Source organism: Eumetopias jubatus, unplaced genomic scaffold, assembly GCF_037043125.1.
Source record: "Eumetopias jubatus isolate StellerSeaLion01/CBP00866 unplaced genomic scaffold, mEumJub1_p1.0 scaffold_10, whole genome shotgun sequence".
Taxonomy (NCBI): Eukaryota; Metazoa; Chordata; class Mammalia; order Carnivora; family Otariidae; genus Eumetopias; species Eumetopias jubatus.
In genome coordinates, this window is record NW_028274816.1 from 76,749,840 (window position 1) to 76,775,063 (window position 25,224).

A 25,224-nucleotide genomic window follows, 5' to 3' on the forward strand; every position below is an offset into this window, starting at 1 on the left:
GCCTAGGAGGGACTGGAGGAAAATCCTCACTTGATACAGGAATGTCCAAGATGATTAATTAACGGAAAAGTCAGTCCCACTCCAGTGATACCGCTAAGACGTCTGGCAAAATCAGCTCAATAGGGATACTCTAGAACTAAGACCTGTGGGATTTCCATAAAATCCCCCCAAAAAGATAAGCTCACAGTCAGACGTCACAAAACACACAAGGAAATCATTCCCATGAGCAAAGGTCAGCAGACAAAGTGAGCAGGATGATCAGTACCCCCAAGAAGCTGAGATCATCCATCAAACTAAAAAGAACTCTAGGGCATGTTATGTTTAAGACTGTTTACAAGCAAATAAGGCCGAGCAAATGAAAGCAGGTACGAAGAGAACATATGGTATGATTTCATTTGCAGAAAGTTCAAGAGCAGACAAAACTAAATCCACATTGCTAGAAGACAAGATGGTGGTATACCTCGGGGTGGTGATTTTGAAGGACATACGGAGGCCTTCTGGAAATGTTTTCTTTCTTGATGGCTGAGCTAGTTACACAGGTGAGTTGACTTTGTCAACATCCATCTAGCTCCACACGCATGATCTGACGAGAGGAGACTGGCTAGCAGGGGCGGGGTGGGTAACACAGCAGAAGACGTCTCAGGAAGGAGGCACATTCCACCGGAACCCAAACTATCAGAGCTGAAGACGGTCTTGGTGCCCCAACCCCTCACTTTACAGAAGAGAAAACTGAGACCCAGAGAAGTAAAGGGAACCTTTGCCCCTCCCCAGTATTAACAGTTTTCCTTGACAGGGTATATACAGATTAAAGACGAGAGGCGGCAAGCAGACACAGCGGTGAGAAGCAGGACCCCTGCTTCTGGGTGACCCTGGGCAAGGTCCCTGTCCCCCACGTGCCTCTGTTTCTTCACCCGTAAAATTATGTACAAATGTAAATCTGTACATCTGCACATGCCTTCTGCAAAAGGTAGAACCACGATGTACAGAGCTGGACTGACCGCTACCTCAGGATCCAGGTGATTCTACTTCTGGATACACGCCCAGCGGAAACGCGCTCCCACGCGCACAAGTCAAAAGAGGTGGACACGTCTGTCCACAGCAGCGCCCTTTGTATGAGCTGGCCTGTGACAAACCACCCAAGTGTCCGCCATACATGGGGTGGATATAACTAAACCGGGCCACGCGTATACCACGGGACACTACACAGCCATGGGAACTAAGGAGATGACCCGCGGATAAACACCACACACGGAATATGGGGCGAAAGGAGCCAGAACAGATTCCACTTGCATAGAGCTCAAAAGCAGTCAAAGACAATGTCTGGCGGGAAGGGGGCATGGCCACGGGGAGGGAGCCCAGGGCAGCTTTGGGGGTGCTGGTGTGTTCTCCATGTGGGTGCTCATCAACAGTCCTTGAGCTGGACGCTTAGGATCCGAGTGCTTTTCTGTACAGATGTCACAGTAAAGGAATTTACTTCAGGGCAATAATGATAGAACCCACGTCGTAGTCTGTTGTGATGATAAAATGAGGCAATATCTGTGCAGCGTTTAGAACAGGGTATGGCGGGAGGAAGGGGGACAGACGTGTGTATTGATAAAAGCTCAAAGTCTAGGACAAGTGCTCTGCCTCTAGGCCTCCTTCCTCCTTCTGAGCCCCCTCTGCAGCAGGGGGTCTTCTCACTCCCTGGCCCCCCATACCCCACCAGGGTCTTGCACAGAACCCCCAGCATGCCGAGGGCATTGAAGGCACACAGGGGTTCAACAGCATGCCCACGGGGACAGGGCGGGTGGAGTGCAGTGCGAGGCTGGACACGGCTGGTTTCAACCATAACCCCTAACACGCACATCCAGCTCTTCCATATATGATTGAATAGAAAGCTGTGCTCTCCGCTCTTGACTTTTGAACGAAATAATTCCTACGGAGCAGGAGAGTCAGAACCTGCTTAAATGTGGGCCATACTCTCCTGCAGGCATCACTGACTTAAGAAAAACAACCAGCCCTCCCCCGAGCCCTGGTCCTAACCACAAGCAGGGGTGAGAAACACAGAGAAATGCTCTGTCCCCTTCTTCCCAGGCCCTGCTGGGTGTCACGGTGGCCCGTCGGCCTGAGAACACGGTTTCCGAAGGCGCTGGTTTCTGTGGATTGGTGGGAGCGGCAGCTGGGAAGGCTGGGCCATGTTCTCCCCGGACACTCTCCCCAGGTCTGAGCCACGGAGCGAGACAGGGCTGGGCCTGGGAAGGAAGAGCTGGCTGCGATCAACCTGCCCACCTCTGAGGGCTGGCTTCGGGGAGAGGAAACACACTGGCCGCGGGATTCGGGGGCAGGGTGTTCAACAGCCCTGCCCCATGCGTCCGACTCAAAGGTACTTTCATGTTTCGGATGCCAGATCCTGTATCTGCAAACGCAACGTGTTTCCTTTTTCTTGCTGGGGTTGGAGCCATCAGTTACCGTCTGGCCCAAATGGAAGCAGAGCACCAGGGGGAAGTGGCCCAGGGAAGAGTCTTGCAATGCCACCCAGATGTGGCCTGGGGGCCAGGACCCAGCTTCTCAGGTGGGAAGGGCCCCAGGAAGTCTCAGGCACCAGAGCCCTGCCCCTGGCTGGGGCATGCTTTCCTTGGCATTGGGAGGGTGGTTCCAGAGCTCTCCCCATCCAGGGGAACCTGCCTAGAAGCTTCGGAGCAGACCCTCCTGGAAGGCACCCTTTTCAGGAAACCTGGTCTCTCACGAGCTTGTGAGGCATGGGAGGAAACAAAAATGCTAACCGCAGAGCCAATGCACGTGGGAAACGTGTTGCAGTGGACTGCAATGCAATCCCCCCACCCCAGAGGACCTAAATCTGAAACCCGCTTCCTCTCCAGACCCTCCGCGTTTGGCAAAGTGCCTCCCTCTGAGGGCCCAGCCGTGTTCGCGGTTTAGTACAGGGTACAAGTATTCACCCTTCACACGCACAACCTCCCCAACGAGAGTGCAGGGAGGGCACCCACTTCACACTTCTTCACCTCCCAGACCCAAGAGAGGGACACCACCGCTGATGGCCCCAGAAACGTCCACTTACAGGGTTCTCCTTTGACTGCAGGCTCGGGGAGCTGGGGAAGGTCTTCTGGGGCCGAAAACATCACACGGTTTTCATCTCCGAGGCTAATTCTAAGAAATCATGGCAGTCTAGGGTATTCTACTGAAAAGGATGCTAAGACCCTGGGATCATCTCTGGCCTTAAAAGAACAGAGTGCTGTGACTGATTAGCAACGTCTGCCCTGGTTTCAGAATGGGGGAGAGAAGGTGCGATTGCTAAGTACACACCACGGCCACCCCAAGCTGGAACGGATGAGCCGAGAAGCCCCGACAGCAATAATCAGGCAGGCAGAGAGTGTCCCGGCCTCTGGGAAGCCCCATCAAATACAGAACAGAGTGCAATATACAGGGGCTTTGGAAAACTAAACGAGCTCTATTCTCATTTCCCTGTTACCTAAGGCTCAGTTATTCAAACCCAGCCCGTTTAAAGATCCCTGTGGTCCTACAGATTGTTGAACTCAGAAGCGGAGCCTCTGCGGATGTGTGAGAATTGCACATGACAACTAATACTCCCTCTTATCTGAGGCAGAAAAGGACCTGGGGAAGAATCTAGAAACCTATCAATGGCACCAGGCGGGAAGAGGGCAAGGAAGGGCTCCAGTGTGAAGCTCGACCACCTGCACAAGGGGGTGACACCTCACCTACCTTACCCAGGCCAGTCCTGAATCCTCCACAGAGACGGACTTCCAGCACCTTCTTCCAGCTTCCAGGCTGAGTTGGGAAGACTCATTCGTTATCAGTGGATGTAGTGCGCTAGGGTGTTAACTTTCTGCCTTTCAAGGGTCTCACCCAACAGATTTCCTTTGCCTGCTGAAAAGCCACCCCTTTCAATAACCACACCTAGAGACATCTGTCTTCTGGATCTTCTCTACATGTGCACGTGCACGTGCACTGCAACACGAATTCCTCTCCCCCTAACGATGGCCTCTACACTAGCCCCATCAGCAGAAAGCCCAGGGATGTCCGGGGAGGGCTCCCACACAGGCGAAGCCAGGGCATGCTTCTCCAGTCCCAGGCAGAGCTGCTCAGTCACCAGTACCTCTGTCCCCTCTCAGTGACATCTGCTTTTGAGCTCTGTCAGCGGGCATCTCAGAGAAAGGTCTGTCGGGAAGGAGGTTTGGGGCAGGCACTGAAGTGTCGAGAAGGGGACGTCTCAGACGAGAGGCATTCCACACTCGGCTGCACGCGTGCCCACAGCCCCTTCTCTCTGGCACAGAAGAAGGTGGCTGGGCTGAACGCACACCCAGCTGAGGCCTCCCGGGAGCTGGGGACGGGAAGGAGGCGCTACCACTATGGGCCAAGGGCTGACCACGGGAACGGGTGGGTCTCGGCCTTCTGACATGGGGAGAAAAGGCACATCAATTGTACAGGGTTCCGAAGGCTGATGAAAATCCAATTCTGAGTTTACCGCAGGAATGCATTTTGGGAATAAGCATGTGGGAATGCAATGCAGAGCTTGCTAGGCTACGTGACACAGGTCGAACGTCAGGACAGCAGACAGTGTGGGGGACTGTCCCCGGCAGCTCCCGTGCTCCAGGTGCTCTCCAGAAAAGCCATCCCGCCGGGGCTGGGTACACTAGGCCACGGCTGTTATGTGACCAGCCTTGAAACCAGCACCGCTGATAACCCCCTGCTCTCTGTTTCTGCAAGGGCCTCACTGACTAAGCCAAGATGTGCCCCACAGACCAGTCCGCAGTTAGTTCTGTGGGTGGCAGGGACATCCATTTTTGGGGAGGCTTCCGTTTCTGGCGGCCGTCTGATGGATTGAAGCAAAACCCATATAAAGCACCTATTACAATGGTTGGCGCTTAGTAGGGGCTTGTGGTCTATCTTCAGGATGTCACCTGGACTGCCCTGGACTGACACTGTCAACTCCGCAGTTCCCCAGCCTCCCAAACCAATGCCACGTCTTCCGAGGCCACAGAGCCCACCGAGGCTGCTGTGGGTCTTCCCAGACGACAGGCAAAATGCCGTGGGCCACTCTGCGAGTATTAGGCTTAAATCCGGAGCCTTTCAAAAAGCCCTCTGAGACCTCCGGGCTCCCTCTAATGAAAGGCACTGCAGAAACCCAAGGTATGATTATCACTTCTGAAAGGAAGAAAAAAAAAAATACTGGCTCACAAAATATCCATCCTGGTGCCTCGACAGATAAGGAGGTTTTATAATCCGGTTCCCTAGGGAGCCATTTATTTTGGTGAGGCCAGTGTTCATAGCAGACACTGTCAAAGCCATCAAGATAACAGGAATAACAACCCAGTGGACTTTTGAAGTGTCAACATAAAAGTCTATTAAGAATACAATGTTGGTTTAATCCCAAGACAAAAAATTTACTTAATGAAAAGCACAACTCATCTCAAGAAGGAGATATCGATACCAGCTGTGAGCAGAAAATGAGGGGATTCCTTCCAGGGAACATCTGAATTTCAACCCACTGCCTTTCCAATATTTACTCTGGACATAAAGTCTCAAATACTTTTCCGAGGATCTCATTTTTCTACAGGAGGAGGAGGAGGTCAGAGAGAAGTCTGGGCAGGGCCAAAGGCTTCTTGGCAAAGCCTGGAAATGCACAGACCCACCCTGGGAGGTTTACCCTGACATAACTCTGTCTCCCTTCTCTCTGGGTAGAGTAGGGAGCAGCCTCCTTGCCCACCGGATGCTGGGGAGAACCCCAGCAGAGACCCTCACTCCAGCTGCCATGCGGCCAACCGAGATCACCAACGGCCCTGTGCAAACACACATGAACTTCACCTACCATGCTAGCAGCCAGGGTATGCCCCTAAGCTCATCTCTTCAACAGCACTTCTCAGCCTACTTCCTAGATTTTCTTCTACATGTTCCAGAGAAGCAAGGGGGATACGGAGCACTAGGGAAATGGAAAAGGCCTTATCAAAGATGATTTTCTGATTATGAGCTCTGTTTCCCCACCTTTGAGAAAGATCATGGGCCCTGAAATCAAGAAGAGACTTGGCCATCACCAACCCTGGTGGATGCTAAGACCTGCAAGAAAAGTATTTAAACCCTCTTCACTATATTCCTAACTCCCAGCTCCCACTAGGCCTGATGGCTAAAATGAAGATGATTTTTTTTTAAGATTTTATTTATTCACAATGAATCATGGAACCCTACATCAAAAACTAATGATGTAATGTATGGTGATTAACATACAGTAAAAAAATTAAAAAAAAGATTTTATTTATTTATCTGACAGAGAGAGAGAGAGAGAACACAAGCAGGGGGAGCAGCAGAGGGAGAGGGAGAAGCATGCTCTCCGCTGAGCAGGAAGCCCAACGCGGGGTTCAATCCAGGACCCTGGGATCAAAACCTGAGCCAACGGAGGACACTTAACCAACTGAGTCACCCAGGTGCCCCTGAAGGATGATTTCTTACATACAACTTCATATTTATATATGTATGAACATAATTAATACAACATAACATAATCAACACAACTAGGGAACCATCTCCAATTCTAGCAGAAGTAACAGGTTGTTTCAATTCTCTCCTATACGTGGATATGTAACTGCCACCCACCCACCGACCCATCCATCCATCGGTCCATTCTCTGTGGAGTCAGCACAAAGGATGCAATAAGACAAAGCACAAACATCCAGCTCCACCACCTACTAACCACCATGGCTTTGGGAAAACCATTTTAAGGTCCCTAGGTTATGGTTTTCTCATCTGTAAAATAAGTGCAATCATACTGCGTATTATTAGCATGGTTGCGATGATTAAATGACTAATACAAGTGCCTGGCAAAAAAAATAAATAAGCTCTCAAGGCTTAACCACCATAATGATGATAATTATAATAATTACTAAGACTATAAAAACACTCACTGATCTACAGCTATGTGCCAGGCTCTAGCCTAAGCAGCAAGTAATTTTAGCCTTCTGATTTTGCAAGAGTCTTTAGTGGGGCGTTGGATTTCTCACAGCAACACCTCCAATACAACACCCCTCTCTTGCTGGGGATGATGCGCGTGAAAGCCATTTGCAGCATGAGGACCCCCCCGCCAAGCCATGTTTAAACAATTACCAGCATTACGTTGCAGGTACCCATGACCATAGGAGGCCAGCCCAGCACGGTGCTCATCTCGCAGAGACGTCTTTTGTGTGGGTTTTGGGTTTCAGCTGGGCAACGCAAAGCCATAGAGTGAGTCGCAAAACGAGTTTTCATAAGCTCACCCTGTCACAAACCAGGCAGGGGTTCATGCTGACATCCCCACAGTAAGATTAAACAGCATGCTTCGTCAGGCACTAAATACTAACACAGCTCCGACGTCAGGGGGACACTGATTAAAACTGATGTCAATAATTTATGAAACACAATATGGTCTTCAGATGCTCTTTTGGAAAAAAAAGAAGAAGGGGGGAGAGAGAGGGCCTAGCAACCCAGGTGGTTTAAAACTGTTCATGCATTTTCCCTTGAATGTACACACACCCCCACCATGCATGGATGCTTCTTTACGCGATGAATGTAAATGCACATGTGTATAAGAGCATACGAGCGCTGCTGATACATATGGGCGGAAGAAAGTATTTAGTTATTCCACTGAGAGCTGTCGAGGCTGTAACATTATACACGGTCTTGTCTTTCATATTGTTTTGAGGGGTTTTTTCTTCCAGAAGAAATCCAAAATTGCATTTAAAATAAAATTGGGCTTTACGAAATGTTCACATTTATCCCGCAAAGAACTCAACCTTGAAAAGTCACCAAAAAGAAAGCTTGACGAAAGAAAACCTATAGGATGTATGCATTTCTTAGCAATCCGAAAGTACCTCGGCCCTGTGTAGAACCGTGTAGTCAAATAGTAATATCCATGTCTTTTTAAATTTTTGGAGGGTTTTTTTGGGGGGAGGCGGTATGGGAAGTAACCTAGGGAAGGATGCCATTTTAGTCTATTATAAATCACTGTCTCATTATTTTATAAAGGCAAAAACAAAATATCACAGTGATAATGCTTCATTTTTTTTAAATCAGGACTGATTTTTGGAATTTAAAAACATCCTTCTTGACTTTGCCTTCACTGTAAATAATCTGGGTAGCTTGACTTTATATGTCAACAGTGTGAAATTCACAAGTTGGGATTATGTTGGGGGAAAAAATCTGAGCCACTGATAGTACAAAAGTTAGTGTGTGAAGGATTTATTAATGCTTTTTTCCCTAGCACAGTGCCCTGTAGTGTCTCAGAACACCTGTCAAATACCAATTCATTCACATATCTCCACTACAGGGCCTTTTCATAAAAAGCTCGACCTTTAATTGTAAATCACTTCTAAATTGTCTTTGCTGGCTTTCTCTTTTGCGGAATGATGGAAAAATCACTAAGACTTCAATTAAGACTTTATGGGAACTTCAACCTGACGTTCCCGGGGCTGTAGCTACAAGATATCAGAACATCTATTCAAAAAGGAAACTATAAATAACTTTAACTTAGTTGAATTGGCTTTGCTTTTACGAGATGACTGAATAATTGGCAAGATTTAAAGATACTTTAACTACTGAGAATTAAAATAACTTCAGGAAAAACCAGAAAATATTGTTAGCCGATTATTTGTCATGCAGATTATGTACTTATTAGGCCCAATTAAACTTTTTGAACAAAAAACACTTACTAATTACATTAGTTAATATGTTGATTGCTCAATTTGGCTGTTTAAAAAAAGCAGTCAATCCAATTTGTGCACATAGTTAATGCTGTGGTCAAAAGACAAAATCCTAAACTACAGAGATTATTTCAAGTGCATGACCATTGTTACAACAAATACGGTTCCGTCTCCACATCCAAAGTGACAGGGAAGAGATGGGGGCGGGCAGTGAATCTGAACAATACCAAGGCTAAGACGAATCTTCAAGCCAGTACAATGTTACCACAAGATCCAGTGTATTTGCCTCAATGTATTCACTTGCATTTGTCCAATTAGACCCCGCTGTTGACAACCCGAAGATATCTTTCATATGCACATGCAAACTAAAACTGATAGCAAAACCCTGGGAGGCCCTTTAAATGTCAATAAAGGGTTTTTACGCACAAAAGGAAGCAAAGAAAAGAGGGAGGGGGAAAGAGAAGGGATGGGAAAAACCAACATTTCTAAAGGAATGGAGCAGATCAAAGCAATTTTATTCTCAAAGACCACTAAGTCAGGGTGTAACTACTAGCTCGCCGCCGAATCCTGCAAAGTCTCTTCAAGCTGGCAACCCGTTCAGTCCCTTAAATGAGGGGGATGAACAATTAGGTCTGCAAAAGCGGGACCCGGTGCAAAAAATGGAGGCCTGCGCCAAGCAACAGGAGTTTCAGCCCTCTGCAGCCCAGGACGCCTGACTGGGCCTCAGTGCCCACCCAGTTCTCCAAGACATGTTTTCCATTCGCTTGCTCAAAAGTCTGCATCCACAGTCATGAGGCACAAACTATTCGACAACAACATGACACAATTAATCAGAACCAGACCTCAAAACGTGTGTTTGTGGGGACCAGCACACTTAGCAATGTGCCTCCGACCGGGAAGAGATTGAAGAAACCCCGCGCTGGCTGCCTGGGGTGGGGGTAGGGTGGGGTAGCTATATATTCACAAAAGACGCACACCGAACGGTGTATGGAGGGACTAAATACTGTTCATTAAAACAGAACGTGGGATTTGGAAATTTACATCTCATACTGGAATTCTCTGGCATTCCTCCCCCCCCATTTTGTTTTTTGTTTTGTTTTGTTTTGTTTTCTTGGGGAGAAACTGATGCCTGAGTTTCTACAGCAGCAAAGTTGTACAATTTAGAAACAGAACGGATCTCTCGCTCTCTCCCCCCACCCCACCCTTTTTTTAAGCCTCATTTCTGACCCAACAGTATTCACCAGTCCTGGTTTTGTCAGATTTCTTTCAGGACTTGAAACCCCATTAAAAAGCGAGAAGCTGGACCCTTGGTTAATTCAAAGCTCTTCCAATTCACCTAACCCTGACGCTAACAACACACACACACACACACACACACACACACACACACACACACACACACAAATGTTGATATACTTTTTGGGGCAAGGATTGAATTATTTTAAAATAATCACTGAACTCTCCTTTGTAATCCGTAGATAGTAATTAATTTAAATCACATCATTCTTCTGCTAACACAAATACCCTGTTCAAAATGGGGGAGGGATTTTTTTTTTTTTTTCCAAACCATAAAAGACAAATAGAGGGTGCAGGAGTGATATATTCGTCCGGTGCCGAACTGGCCCCAAACTGCAAATCCCTCTGCCATCTCCCAAAGGATTTGTGGTTGGGGAGCTGGAACTTCCCGGGAACAGGGCCGGGGTTCCCAACTGCGCGCCCAGCTGCAGCCCTGGGAAAGGGTGGGGGGTGGCGGGGAGGGTAAGGCGGAGGTGGATCCCAGAGTCCCGCCAAACTGAGGGTAAGGCAACGCATGTTTGCATTCGAGTCCGGAGTCAGGGGGACCAGTCAGCAAGTTTCCTGCAAAACCCTCTGCCCCGAAGCATTTCTCATGCTTCCCGGCTTCACAGAGCGCACTGGGCGCAAATCCGAGCGTCCAGGGCCAGCGCCACGCGAGCCCATGAACCGGCTCTCATCCCTCCCCGGTCCCGGGACGTCCCGGAACGCGCCTTCCACGGTCCGCGCCGCATCCACGCGGCCGGCAGTGCTCCGGTGCGGCCGCCAGGCCCCCACCCCCAGCCCGCTGCCCGCGTCCCTGCGGCGCCCCCCACTCACCCACGCACTCGTTGGCCTCGCGGGCCGTGGCGCGCTGCCAGGGCCGGTCGTAGTGGAAAGGCTTGCAGCGGTCGCACTCCGGGCCGGCCGTGTTGTGCCTGCAGTCGCACACCAGGCTGTCGTCGCGGTCGCGCACGCAGCGGGCGGCGTGGCCGTTGCACTTGCAGCGGCCGCCCACCTGCAGGTCGGACACGGCGTAGAAGTACGAGTCGCGCGCCAGCTCCGAGTCGTCCTCGTTCTCGTCACCGAACGTGTGCAGGCGGCTGAAGGCCACGCGGATGTCAGTGGCCGTGACCCAGTCCTGCAGCACGGGCGAGTTGTCGAAGTCGTGCGCCGAGGGCCGCCCGTCCAGCGTGCTGAAGGCGATGAGGCCGCCGGAGAGCGGGCGCATGTCGGTGTGCGAGTCGGTGCACACGGCCTCCTGCTCGTTCTGCTTGGTGATGGGCGCGCGGTGCGGCCGGTTGTACATCTTGCGGCACTGCGTGGAGTAGAACTGGAAGGGCACCCACGTGCGCCCGTAGTCCATGGACTTGTAGATGGCCATGGACTCGGGCCGCGGCGAGCAGAACTGCAGGCTCACGTACGTCACCTCGAACTTCTTGCCGAGCGACAGCGTGAGCGTCACGTTGTGCGGGAACTGCAGGTAGTTCTCGGACTGCCAGCACGTCAGGTTGTGCGGGTTGTTGAGATCGGTGAGGAAGGCGGGCGGGTGCGCCTTCCTGGGGTCCGACGCGTTGCAAAGGTGGCAGGAGCGCAGCCGCTCCTCGCCGCGCTCGCTCACCACGCAGTAGCGCGCCGGGGGCCGGCCGCAGGTGCTGGACACGCGCACGTCCTTGCCGAAGGCCGCGTTGACAAAGTCCGGGATGCAGCGGCGCGGGTGGCCGTTCTCGTCCGAGCAGGGGTCGGGCTGCGCCGCCTGGCCGGAGAACATGCTGAGCCCGGGCCCGCCGCGCACCGCGCCCACCAAGCACGCCACGGCCGCCAGCGCCGCCAGCGCCTCCCACACTGCGCGCATCATGCTGCGTCCAGCTTGCCCCGGCCCCGCCGCGCCGAGGAGTCGGTCCGCCCGCCGCAGAAGGCGCCTGCGGAGAGAGGGGAGCTGCGCTCAGCCAGCCCGCCCCGCGCCCTCCACTCCCCCCCCCTCTCCCCGGGCGGACGGCGAGCCGGGGCGCGGGGCGAACGCCCGGCTTCCGCGGCACCAACCCCGCGGCCGCCCGCCCGCCTCGCTCCCCACAGTCCCGAGGGGAGAGGCGGGCGGGCGAATCCCGGGCCCCCGCCCCTCCCCCCCGAGCCCGCACCTCCCGCGCGCGTTCTTCCCGGTCGGGCGGCGAGCCGGGGCCGCGGGCAAACGCTCGGCTTCCCCGGCCACCGCCGCCTCCACGCCGCCCGAGGGGGGCATGCCCGCGCCCGCCTGCCGGTCCGCAGCCAGCCCGCCTAGCGCCCCAAGCCTCGGCGCGGGACAGCGCGGGGGCCCGCCAGCCCGCACGACCCCGCGCCCCTTCCTCCCGCAGCCCCGGGGGTCCCTCCGCGCTGGCCCAGATCGCGTCCCCGCCGCAGAGTCCGCGCTCGGGACTTTACCTCTGGCGAGGGCAAAAGAGAAAGAAAAGTTTGCCCGGCCCCGGCCGGGAGCCCGCGCGCCGGACCGCGGAGAGCCTCTCGCTCGCAGCCAGCAGGCGCGTCCTGCCTCAGCGCGGGCTTGCCAGCTCCATGCCCGGCGCGGCCGCCGCTGCCCCAGCCCCGGCCCCCGGCCCCCCGGGCCCCCGGCCCCGGCCCCGGCCGCCGCCGCCTCGCTCGCCCGAGTGACGACGCGGCCGCCCGGCTCCCGCCGCTCCCGCCGCGGTCGGAGTGCTGCCCAGCCCGCGCCCGGGGCGCACACACACTCACGCTCGCTGGCGCGCACTCACACACACGCACGCACGCCCCCGAAGGCTCCGCCGCCGCCGCCGCCGCCGCCGCCGCCGCCGCCGCCGCCGCCGCCGCCGCCGCCGCCGCCGCCGCTCGCGCCGGGAGTGGGGGGCGGAGGGGAGCGCGGGGGCGGGGGGCGGGGCCGCCGGGCGGGGCGCCGGCCAATAACGTCGGCGAGCAGCCGCCCGCTCGCGAGCAAAGTTTTAACCCCGGGAAAGAAGAAAGTTAAAGGGAAGCGGCCCGGGACGCGGAGCGAGCGGGAGCGCGAGCGGGTGGGAACCGGGGAGCCCGAGGAAGGGCGGCAGAGACAAAGAGAAAGCTAGGAGAGCGCCCGGGGAAACCCCGGAGAGGGGGCTGGGCCCGGCGAGCACCCCACGGAGGGAGGAGGGGCCGGCCGGGGACTGTCAGCCTCGCCCGGGCCCCCCGCGCCGCCCGGGGAGCCCCGCGGGTTTCCGCCGGCCCCACGCCCCGGGGGAGCGCGCGGGCGGGCGGGGGGGGGGAGGGGACGACGTGCTCCCTCCTGGTCCCGGCCAAACACATCTGTGTTTGTTTTCTTTGCTGCGCCGAGGTCGGGCCTTCCTCCAACCCGGCCTGATGGCCCCGGTGGCACCGCGCACAGGGCCGTGCCCCCGTGGGCAGACAGCCGGGAATCCGGAGGAAGCGGGGGGGGGGAGGTAACCTCTGTCTGCCAGCTCACCCCTTCTTCCTGAAACCCACCGGGGCGGGCGAGAAGGGGCCGCTACCCTGTCCCCCCACGGTTGTCACCCTGCGGTGGGCCTGTGTGCCGGGAAGGCGGCTGGCTCCTTGCGTCCCGGGGATCCTGTGGTGGGCTGGAGGCTGAAGATGAGAAAGCAGCCGGACAGCACCAGGGCCCGGGCCCATGCCCCTTCCAGACGGGTCTGCGGGCCTCGGGCTGGGGGCAGCCCAGCCCCCCGTCCCAGGTCCCCTGAGGCAGGCTTGTATTTTCAAGGGTGCTCTGCCCCGCACTAGCTCACACGAGCCTCACGACAGCTTTGCAAAGTAGGTCTTAACTCCATTTCGCAGATGAAGAAACTGAGGTCAAGAAGGTCGCCCAACATCTCCCATGGAGATGTCAACATGGATCAAATCCGGGAATAGAAACCAGGGCTCCTTCCTCTCTTCCTAGCCAAGTGGATAATAATCCCACCCAATTATAGTCTCAGGAGGCATCCTTGGGGCCACCCAGCTTCTCCTTCTTGCCTCATTCTCTGCCACCTTAACAGAAGGACCGAGGACAGTGACAGCATCCCTTGACTATCCTGCTGCGCAGCCAAAGCGCTTTGGGGGAAGAATACCCTGGGCTGAGAGTCTGAAACTCAATCCCTGTTGGTTTGTTACTTTTAGATGAGTGATCTAGTCATAAATCTGGACTGAAAGCCCAGGGTTCTGGTTCTGGCCCAAAAGCCGGCTTGCTGCATTATCTCCATCAAGTGTCTCCTTTTGTCTTATTGGCATTCTCATAAACTGAGAATCTAAGAAGGGGCCTCAGGGCTCGTTTGGCCCAGCTCACTCTCCTTGGAAAACCGCCTTCCCCAGCCTCCCTGAGAGAGGGCCACCCAAGCCAGCTCTTTTAGGGATGGGAGCTCACCACAGCCCAAGGAAATAAATGCATTCCCTTGCACGACAGACAGCCCGGATTCATCCTCTGCCCTAGGGGAACGCTTTAGCTTTGCCTTCCCTGTGCCATTTACCACTCCCTACGCTGTTTATTTCTGCCTTGTGGCAGAGAGGATTCTCGGTGACTTATGAGGCTACTTAGAACATGGCAAAATAACATAAATTAGACAGTGAGGTGAGAGGAGACAGAGGGAAAGTTTAACTCTTGTGGTCTGGGAGATCCGAGGGCCATGTCGAAAGCATAGCAGTGAGGAGTAATGCTTTGAAGCCAGAGTGTGTGGCCTTGGCGAGTTTTCCATCTCTCTGTGCTTTGCTCTCCTGGTTTGTAAAAAAGGGGACAATAATATCTGTCTCATAGGGTTATGAGCATCAAATGAGTTAGCCCATATGAAGACTGTAGCTTATAATATGTGGACACACCCATAATGCACTTAATCTACACAAATAAAGTGTATATGTAAATATGCATAAAGCCAGGCACATAGCAAAGGGATGTAGCAATGTTCATTGTGACTACTAAGTTGCTAGGTCTTTATAGATATTTAAAATAATTTAGGGGGTGCCTGGGTGGCTCACTTGGTTAAGCATCTGCTTTCGGCTCAGGTCATGATGTCAGGGTCCTGGGATCGATACCCCCCCCCCCCCCCCCCCCCGGCCATCCAGCTCTCTGCTCAGCAGGGAGTCTGCTTCTCCCTCTCACTCTCCCTCTGTGCTCTCTCTCTCTCACTCTCTCTCAAAGAGATAAATATTTTTTTAATTAAAAAAATAAAATAATTTAAAGAAGAGCATTTAATTACATGCAAAGATATTCATGACATATTACAAAAGGGGGGAAAGCAAATTACAAAACATGATGTCCCCCCCAAAAGAACACTATGCACAATATAAGCTCATTTTTATTTTTTTAAGTATGCATAAAAAGACAACTTGGTTCACCGTGGTCATCTCTGGATAGTGAGATTATAGGTGATTTTTATTGCTTTTTGCTTGGGCGTTGTCAATTTTCTGTGGTAGAATAAGGAGAGCGAAGAGAAGAAAGAAAAACCGGGGGGGGGGGGAATGGGAATAAAGCAAAAATGCTCCCTGGAATGCTCTATTCACCTCCTGTGGGTGGGCCACAAATTTGTCCCTGCGCTTTCCTGCAGCCCAAATGAAAAGGAAACCGGGCAGTTACACGATTCCCGGTGTCCATGAGATAAAAACAGACAGACCTATTACTCAAGAGAATTACAACTATTCTTGGGACTAAGATCAGACAGGAATTTCTCCCTGGGGTGGGGGGGGGGGAACAAGGAGGACCTAAAGAAACACCGTAGGTGGTACTGAGCACACAACCTCAAGAACATCCCCATGGTGGTGACAGCAGCAAGCTCCATGGGACGGTTTCTGTGTGACGGCCCGCAATAGAAGCTGGTGGCATCACACCGAAACGCAAGTCAGGGAAAGCCAGTCTGGCCAGGACAGGTCTGAAAGAAGCAAATCAGGGTGCCCAGCTCATTGCCTACCCAAGTTGGGTCTGTCTTGGAGGTATCTACTGGGCTGGCTTGCAGAGCGCACTCCAAGCCTTCCTCCTGCTGTGTTGTTTCTGTCCACAGAGAATTTTATTTTTTTTTTATCTTTTTATTAAGTAATCGCTACACCCAACGTGGGGCTCGAACTCACGACCCCAAGACATCCTGGGGGTCCGGAACATTCTGGAACACAGTAGAATGTGTCTACCTCCATTCAAAACCCACCTCCCTGCCACTAATACAGTCCATGCAATTCCACACGGCAGCCCAGCCCAAGGATCTGCCTCTTCCAAGTTTTGCAGTCAGCCCTCTATCATCCTTCAGTTTTATCCGTTAGGCAAAAATGTTTCCAGTTCTTTCCATGACTTCTCACAGGGCAGTTTTCTGGCCCCTCGGCAGCCGCTCCCGATGCCCTTTCATTTGTCAGTGTCCCTCCCTAAAGCATATTGCTCTCTGAGGGGACAAATGAAAAAAACAGATGTCCAAGTGTTGTGAGAGCTTCTCAAAGTGGGGGTTATAAATACACACCCGAAAAGGCATGTCGGGCTCCAGCAGCAGGATCCTCGGCACAAATAGTTCAAAACACAACAGTGCCGCTCTTGGATGAGAAAGCAAATTCCCAGGTGTTCCTGCAAGCAATGCGTGGGGACGGGGAGCCTCCCTTCTCGGTGCCCAGCCTTACCTGGGAAGCCTGAGGATCACTCTAGGAAGAGGAGAATGCGGCCCTTTCAAGAAAATCTAGAAGGAGCCAGAGGAGGAGGGGAGGAAAGCCAGAAGACTCAGGTGCCCTAGAAGCCAACAGGGAAGTTTTAAGGAAGGCGGGGTGGTGAGCCCTGTCACGTGCCTTCAAGGTCAAGATAAGATCTGAAACAAGTCCTTGGATCTGAACGACAGGGAAGTCACTGGTGACCTTGGCTAGCAGGGGCAGAGGAGTGCTGGGGACAGACGCCGGACTGCCTCGGGTCATGGAAGCAGGGACGGCAAGTGTAGACAGCAGTTCGCAAGGTGTGGAAACCAGTGGTAGGAAAGAGATAGGGTGATGGGAAGGAACGGAAGGAGAGAGGTTGAAGACAGACAGAGCCAGCCTTTTAGAATAGGCGGTCAGGTGCCAAAGCATCAGGAAGCGGGAGCATCTTCTGAGAGCAGGGGAGCAGCTGTGAACACTGGAGGTTTGAGGACAGGGGAAAGCTTGATTGGGTCACTATGGAGGAGAGGCGGATGCTTGCTGGCCAGAACTCAAGCTCCTGCTGAGGTTGGTGACCATCTATGAGAAAGAAAGCCCCAACCGTCAAAGCCACAGCCCCCCGCCACTACCCCAACAGGGCTCAGCAGCCCCTGTGTAGACCCAGAGAAAGTAGGACCGCTGGATTAATCTAGAGTTGCAGGTTTCTTCCAGGAGGTAGGACAGAAGGGGTAGGGGGTGGCTGCTGGGATGGACCACGGAAGCAAAGCTAAAGAGAGAAGACATGAAGACAGGACATGGAGAGAACAGGAAACGGAGCCCAGGGTCCTAGAACTGTGCTGTCCAGTGCAGTAGACGGGAACCACTGTAACTATTTCAATCTGGGCTTGAATGAACCAAAAGGAAATAAAGATAAAGTTTCCTCCGTTAACCCTCATTTGGACAGAGGCAATAAAGAACATTTCTATCATCCCAGAAAGTTCTGTTGGACAGAGCTGGTCCGGAAGATTCAGGAAGAAAGAAGAGGTGTGGTGAGTAGCTGAGAAGATCGCAGTCTCAAACTGGAGTCCAAAGGGAAGATTCCAGAGGGGGAACGGCTCTGGGTGATGAGGAGGCCCGAGGAGGATAAGAGGGGCTTCCTGTTGGGAGGCAGAGGTGAAGGGGACTGGACATAAGGAGGTCCAGGTGCCGGACGGGCTGTCCACCTGGGTCTTAAAGGCACTCAGGACTTGGGGTGAGATGAAGGCTGAACCAGGGGCTGGTGTCTTCAAAGAGAAGGACAGTGACCTAGACTGTGGGGTGTGGGGTGGGGTTTTGGAGGAGGAGATGGGTATTATTTCTTTGAAGATGGAAGGAGCTTTGGGTGTTGAGGAGGATGGTTCCCCTCCCCCCTGGGTCCTGGGCGCGGGGTAGTGTGGTGTGGAGAGTAGTCCCACTGAAGAGGCCTGTGGTGTGAGTGAGGGGGGGCTGGAATGGGGCATGAGCAAGAAGGCAGGTCGGGGGGAGCACTCAGTGAACATGGGGAGGGTGCAGGGGAGGGCAAGGCCCAGCGATGGGGGGCACCAGATGTCACAGGCTAATGGTTTGAGAGGAAGGGCTCGGAAGAAGCGAGATAACCCAGGGCCTTCATCGTGGGCGTGACCGAGGGTCGTACTTCTTAAATCAAGCATTGATTTAATGCTTACTGTGTGCCAAGCCATCTTCTAAGCATTCCATCGATCGCTAGCTCAGAATACTCCTAACACCTGACAGGACAGGTATATGATCCTCTCCTCTTTACGGAGAAGGAAACTGAGCTACAGGGAAGTGATGTGCTGAAGATCACATCACGGGTGAGCAGAGGAGCAGGGATTTGAACTAACACGATGCGGTGCCAGGGTTGGGAGCCCTCAGTCACTGCTCACGGGCAGCACAGACTTGGCTGGCGCTAAGCATTTGGCACCCGTGGGCCTCCACCATGGCCGGACAGGGGAAGGGGGATATAGATCTACCTGCAGTAGGAGCTGAGAGCTGGCTCGACTGAGCTTCTGAGTGTGTCTGGTTCCCTTACTAGGGCAGACATGAAACCATTTGGTCCCTAGGACCCCCGACAGAAGCTGAACACTGTAGCACCAGAGGAATGGAAGATTCTGGAAACTGATGCAGGCATATGGCCTCCCCACAAGGGTCAGGGTGGCCTGCTTCGATAGCATTTCTCTGGGAAACAGGAAGAACTGGACGCAGACAAACCATGATTCCAAGTCCCCTCGAGCTGACCGTGTGTGACCTTGAGCAAGGGACTCTGCCCATCTCGCAGTGAAACAGGGATCATCACACTTGTTGTACAGGCTTGTGAGACAAAAAGGCTTGCGGTTAAAAAAGATGAGTTGTGAAAAGAAAGAAGCTGGCCTCTTAGATGATAATTTGGGGGTTTTTTGGACTTTGGGTTTTTTATTCTCAAAATCCCCAGATCTGGTTCCCAGATCCCTCACCCTGGAAGAATGAGGGGATGCTTACCGGCCAGGCCTCATGGAGGATTGCTCAAGGTGATCCCATTCCCTCGGCAGGATTTCGGGAGCTGGGACAGCTTGGGGAAAGGTTTTGGAGCATGGTAGAAGAAGCCTAGTACAGTGTGGAGGGCTTCTGGATGTTTACCCATCCATTTCCTCAGTGTTGTGGATGGTCCTCATCTCCAGCTCCGGCCTCCCCAGTTGCTGGCTTCTTGGCTGAGGATTCAGGATTTGGGCACAGAAGCCTGTACAAACCCCAAATCCACCAAATCCTTTAATCTACCAGAGCTCTTTGAAGGGGTGAAAATGCCTGTGGATAAGGGGAACCAGCCGATGTAATTTGTTTTCATTTGCAAAAACCTTTTGACAAGGTCCCACCCTGAACGCTATTAAAGTAAAGAAAATGCTTCACCATGGGGGAACCTTTGTCAGGGATGGAAAGAAACAAAGAGTTCACATAAAGGGACAGTCCTCTGGATGGAGAAAGTGAGGGGGGGGGCCTCTGAGCCCAGAGTTGGGGTTCAGCTCCTTCAACACTGACATGAGCTCTGAAGGAGGACATTCTCTCAGGAAAACCTCAAAGTACAAAGGTGATCTCAAGAAGCAGTATAGATGGGCCGGGGACACAGACAGCGTTCGCAGAAGGTGATGTATTTGGGGGAGAAATAGCTTGAAAAACTTTTATAGGGCTAAAGGTTTTCAGTTGCGATTGAAAAACGCTATTTTAGGGCCCAAACACGGGCCGTTTCCTGAAGATCATTTCTCCACAGAGGTGCTGTTCGCATTTAGGGCCGGAAAATTCTTCACTAGGCAGAACAGTTCCATGCCATGGCAGGGCATTTAGCATCCCTGACCCCTGCCTGTTAAATGCCAGTAGGTCCCCCCAAAACACACACACACACACACACACACACACACACACAACCAGTCATTCCCATCACTGGAAAACAGCTCCTCACATTTATATATCCCCCCCCCCAGAAGAGCCTCCCACTCCCCCACCCCATTCCGATCTGCCTGAAATTTAGCCTAATGTGCCACTAAGCACCTCCCCGCCCCCCCCCCCACACACACAAAGAAAAAAGCTAAATAAATTCTCAGAAAGAGAACTGGAAACGAAACAAGATGCACTTATGTTTAGGATCTTCTGGCAAGGTCTAGTCCTCATATCTCAAAATGCTTGTGGAGGTGGAGATGGCCAGGGCAAGAATAACTTGATGGTGGTAAGAGCCGGGAACATAAATAAAGCAGAGGAGGGGATGATGGATAGTGCCAGGAGGGAAGGTGCATCTTACACAAGGTACTGGGGTCGGGGAATGTGGGTTGCCTCTCTGAGAAGGATCCAGTAGAGCAGAGTTAAGTAATAAAGGGAGCTGTGGGGATATGGAGGTTGGGGAGGTGCCCTCGGTGCCTTCCAGGCACCGAAGACAGCAAGTGCAAAGGTCCTGAGGCACAGTTTGACTTGCCAAGGAAGAGGAAGGAGGCCAGCTTGGCGCGGGCTTGAGGAGCGAGATGGGGAGATGGTAGGAGATGAGGTCAGAGAGGTGAGCGCAGGTCAGGGTACACACAGTCCCACGGACTTTGATAAGGAATCTGAGTACTTCAGGATCCATCCTGGGTACCCGTAGCTCTTAATACCACATTATTGCCCCAACTAATCCACGAGCTTCTTGAGGGAGGAATCGTATCTTCTCCCTCTGACTCCCCAGGGTCTTCACGCGCTTCCAGGCACCGAATAGGAATGCACTACAAAGTCATGACAATTAAGTAATTAAAAACCACAGAATTATGGACAACCGGTGATGGTGACCAGCTATGGCGGGCAGAAAAATGCACCCCGCCCTCAAGAAGATTATTCACATCTTCATCCCTGGAACCTGTGAATGTCGCCTTGCCTTCAATGGCAAAACACGGTCCTTGCTGCCGGGACCCAGTTGGAGACCATGAGCTGGGAAGATCACTGTGGATTATCTGGGTGGACCCTAAATGCCACGCCTCAAAACAGAGGCGGAGGGAGCACTGACAAGATAGAGGTGGAGAAGGCCACATGAAGCCACGGGCAGAAATCACGGTGGTGCAGCCACAAGCCAAGACAGCCAGTGGCCACCAGTGGCCACCAGAAGCTGAAAGAGACAAGGAACCAATTCTCCGCTGCAGCCTCTGCAGGGAGCACGGCCCTTGATTTCAATCCAGGGATGCTGATTTCCAACTTCTGGCAAATCCTACAGCTGCCAGAATTAAAAGGATCCCCTTCACATCTTAAAAGGTGACTTGGGGGGGGGGTGGGAGAAAGGAGCAAAGTGAGGGACCACTAACGCGCTGGTCCTGAAATGTTCCTGAAGTCTTCTCGGGAGCAGGGACCACGTCTGGCTGTTCATTCCCTCCCACATTGCTGAGCAGAGCATTTTCCGCATCCACTTGCCAAGAGCTTGCTGTTGGTATTGAGGTATCGTAAACCCCCTTTTCTGGAAGCCAGGATTCCAACCCCTTTATGATTCAGTCCAGAAGGAGGTCAAGAGTCTCCTGAGCATTTGAGAAAAGAGGAGCCACACTCTCAGGGGACTCCAGTCCACGGGGAAGCCTGGATGTGTCTTTACTTCGAAGTCCTTGTCGGCTGAGGTCAGGTATCTTCTGTTTTTCTGGAACCACAGATTAGGATGCTTGAAAGAATGGGCGATCACTGGACATTGTTACTCTGTGAAGTCAGAGCTGACTGCGGACTCTATCCCAGCCACCACTGAGGGATGCCGGACAGGTCCCACCCAAATTCCCAAGGGCACCACTGTATTGGAGAAGAAGTAGGAATAACCCTTCTAGAATGTCCATCTATTGCTCCCCCGTTTACAAGTGAAGAAGCTGAGGCCCAGAGGCTGAGCAAATTGCCCAGGAGCTGATGTTTCTCTAGATGGCTGTGAGTCATCCAAGTAGGTGGCGGGTCTCCTGTTCAACCGCACTCGGGGAAAACCTGCTATATTCGATCTTGCTAACTTAGGTGCGGGAAAAAAAATCATGACTTTGACGGAAAAACGTTTTTCGTGACAAACGACTACACAGAAAGTTTCTCTGCCTAAAGGAGTAAGCTTCGGTTAATTGCAAAAAATCAACTATGCGGAAGAGCTTATTTCCCCACCCTCCCCCCAAATGTCACTCAAATGAGGTATTCCCGGTCCACATGTCACACAGGGAGAAAGTTTAGGGGACTTAATTCTAAGAGGTGGTAGAGGATGCAAACAGACACAGACCATTATTGATTGAGATTTGGGTGAGTGCACAGATTATTCAACTATAACAAGGTATTAAAGGAATGTGGGATGAGGGAGGGAGGGGACCTCTGTCATGATTGCTGCCACCTGGCAAGGAGTATCCACCATGCTAGCCCCCGGAATGATGCCAGAAAGTAGACAGAAGCCTGCATGGATGTGACCCACCCTACGGAGCAACCTCTTAGCCTCTGGCTGAGCACACCGTCTCTGGGGGCTCTCGGGGCGCCCAGCTTCCTAGCCCTGCTTGCAGGGAGCTCCTTGAGTGCTCAGCGGGGCAGTGCTCCGGTCATGCCCACCCCCGATCTCTATCCACTCCTCCGTGAGGGTGGGTGCTATGGTGCATCCCTCCCAAATCCATATGCGGAAGCCCTAATCCCTAGTGTGATAGCATCTGGAGGTAGGAGGGCCTTTAGGGTGGTAATGGGATCATGAAGGTGGAGCCCTCCTGATGATATTAGGACACAGCAAGAAGGCAGTCATCTACAGACCAGGAAGAGAGCCCTTGCCAGGAGCCAAACTGGCCGGCACCTCGGCCCTGGACTCGCCAGCCTCCCAACTGGGCGAAGTAAATGTCTATAGCTCAAGCCACCCAGCAGGTGGAGTTCAGTTACATCAGTGAGCAAGTCACTTCACCTCTCTGAGCAGCAATCTGCTCTCCTGAAAAATGTGGATGGTGACATTATGTCTCCTTCCTGCCTCCCACCCTCCCGCCCTTCCTTCCATCTCTGCCATGGGTACCAGGAGTCCCAAGCCAACAAGCAGAGGCAAGAGACCCAGAGGCGTCCAAAGCCCTAAACAGATTTATGTTTTATAAAGAACCCAGTACAGCTACCATCACATGGTTCCCCCAGGGTCACCGTGCTCTTGAGCAGATGACAAACTGCCCTGGGCCACTGGAGATCAGTTAAGGGACAGTGACACCAGCACTGCAAAAGACTGGGCTTTGGGTTAATAATACTTTCCTAATTACGAATAAGTCAATGAGCGTGACTTAGGGAGGGGGAGGGGAAGCCAGCCCCAGCCCCACGACTGCGTGTCCAGCCCCTAGCACGGTTTGGCATATTGTGGGCACTCGAGAAACGTTTGCTGAATGGAACAGACAGGGGGCCCAGACAGAGCATCCGCACTTAAGGATTAGGGACTTCTCGACGTCCAGACGCATGTCTGGGCTTGAGGCTAGCGGGTCTAATTCGGCTCTGCATCCGTAAACATTTGTCTCCCATGAATCCTTCACCCGAGCAAGGAAGACTCACATTGTAGGTCATGTTGGCCTCGCTCTAGAACCTGGATGATGCTTGGAAGCATCAAAATTCCATAATCTGTGACACACACACACACATACACACACACACACAAAGTATCATGTGTCCCGGCTCCAGAGCGGGAATCAGCCCGTTTCAATGGGAGCCAAGGACCCTCCCAGGGCTGGGTGCCCTCACCCTGGGTCCAAGGGACTCAGGAGACAGCTGCCTCCTGCTTGGGCCCCCTCAGCTAAGATCTGATTTTCTCATCATCTGGATAGTCTCAGCGACTCGCAGCAAAGGGATGAACCAGGCTGACCTTTCTGGAGGTTTGTTTAAAGCAGAACAATGTTTGTCTTGTCCAAACACTATGAATTACTCCAGAGAATCCTGCCCAGTTTTACAATTCACAGCTACAAACAGCTTACATAAATAGGGACTCACCCCCTCCTCTCCCCCCGCCCCGTTTTTAACGGCTTCTCCTCCCCCCACTCCACTCTTCAGGCCTTCCCCCTGCCCCCCTCACACCTTCTCTCCTCTGAGCCCCAGCCTGGTGAAGGGGCAGGTGTCAGGTACTCTGGACCACAGGTCACACCTGCATTATTGCTGGCAAGGATCCCCTATGGCCGGTGGGCTGCTCCGTCCCTGGTGTGGGCAGGGGTTTGCCTTGCTAAGCGGGGCGGTGGGGGGGTGGGGGGGGCTCTGGGCACATTTGTACTGTGGGTGGGGGGCCTGTGGTGCACAGTGTTAGATCCAGCTGTGAAAGCGTGTTGGTAAGAAAAGGCCCCTGGGTTTGGGGGGTTTAACATCTACCCCATTTAGACCATCCTCATCTGGCAGGGTGTTCAGCTCACCCACAGCTTTTCCTTCTCAGGCTGCACATTGGGGGGGAATCCCCCAGTATCTCCTAGAAGTAGACCCCCCCCCTCCACTTCAGGCCTCCCATGGGGTAGGAGACAACAAATGCTGATCAAATATGAAGCGCAGAAAGTGAGCAGGGGCATGGTCTTTGGGAAAGGAGGGTCAGCTGGGGACAGAGCCCAGTTTCCTAAATTATCTCCCTAAATATAGTCCTTACACCACCTGCACCCAAATGCTTTGGGAAGCTTGTTTAAAATGCAGATTTCTGGGCCCCTCCCCAGGCCGAGGGAAGCTCTCTCTGGGGGTAGGGCCCCGGGCTGATGCCAGAGTCTGAGAAATCCTCTCTAGCCCAAGTCCTCTGACTAAACTCGCTGGATGACCCCAGCAGGCCACTCCAGGACTCATGATCACCACATGCACGGCGGCCCCAGACTCTGAAAAGGCCCTTCCCGCTCTTAGATGGTGTGGTTTCAGGGACAGCTGGGTACTAGAACCCAGAAGCAGCAAGGGTGGGTGGAAGCAGCCTGAGACAAATTTTGGGGAGTCATTGAAGCTCCTGGGAGAGGTGTTGGTGAAGATTTGGACAGATGCCAGGGGAGTGTGAGGCCGGATTGGTGGCTGGGGGTGTGAGTGGTGTGTGGGATCCTTCTACCGTGGGTCCCCACTGGGAGCCAAATGCGATTTCATCTTTGCTTTGCAGACAGGGAAACTGAGTCACAGAAGGGAGGAGTGACTTCCACCCTGCAGCTGGTGAATGAAGAGGCATGGGATGCCCTCGCCTATACACCCTGGGACACCCATCTGGCAATCCCAGAAAGACCCCTTCTCCCCCAGCTGTTTC

At 53.1% G+C, this 25,224-nt stretch overlaps 1 protein-coding gene across 1 annotated transcript in view; it reads right to left on the minus strand.

Moving 5' to 3' along the window:
- Positions 1-11,811, minus strand: part of NTN1 (netrin 1) — a 155,997-nt gene extending 144,186 nt beyond the window's left edge. Inside the window, exon 1 of the mRNA XM_028125143.2 lies at positions 10,794-11,811. Within this exon, the coding sequence (XP_027980944.1) occupies positions 10,794-11,811 (1,018 nt within the window). The remainder of the gene's footprint in view (positions 1-10,793) is intronic.
- Positions 11,812-25,224: the final 13,413 nt, after the last annotated feature.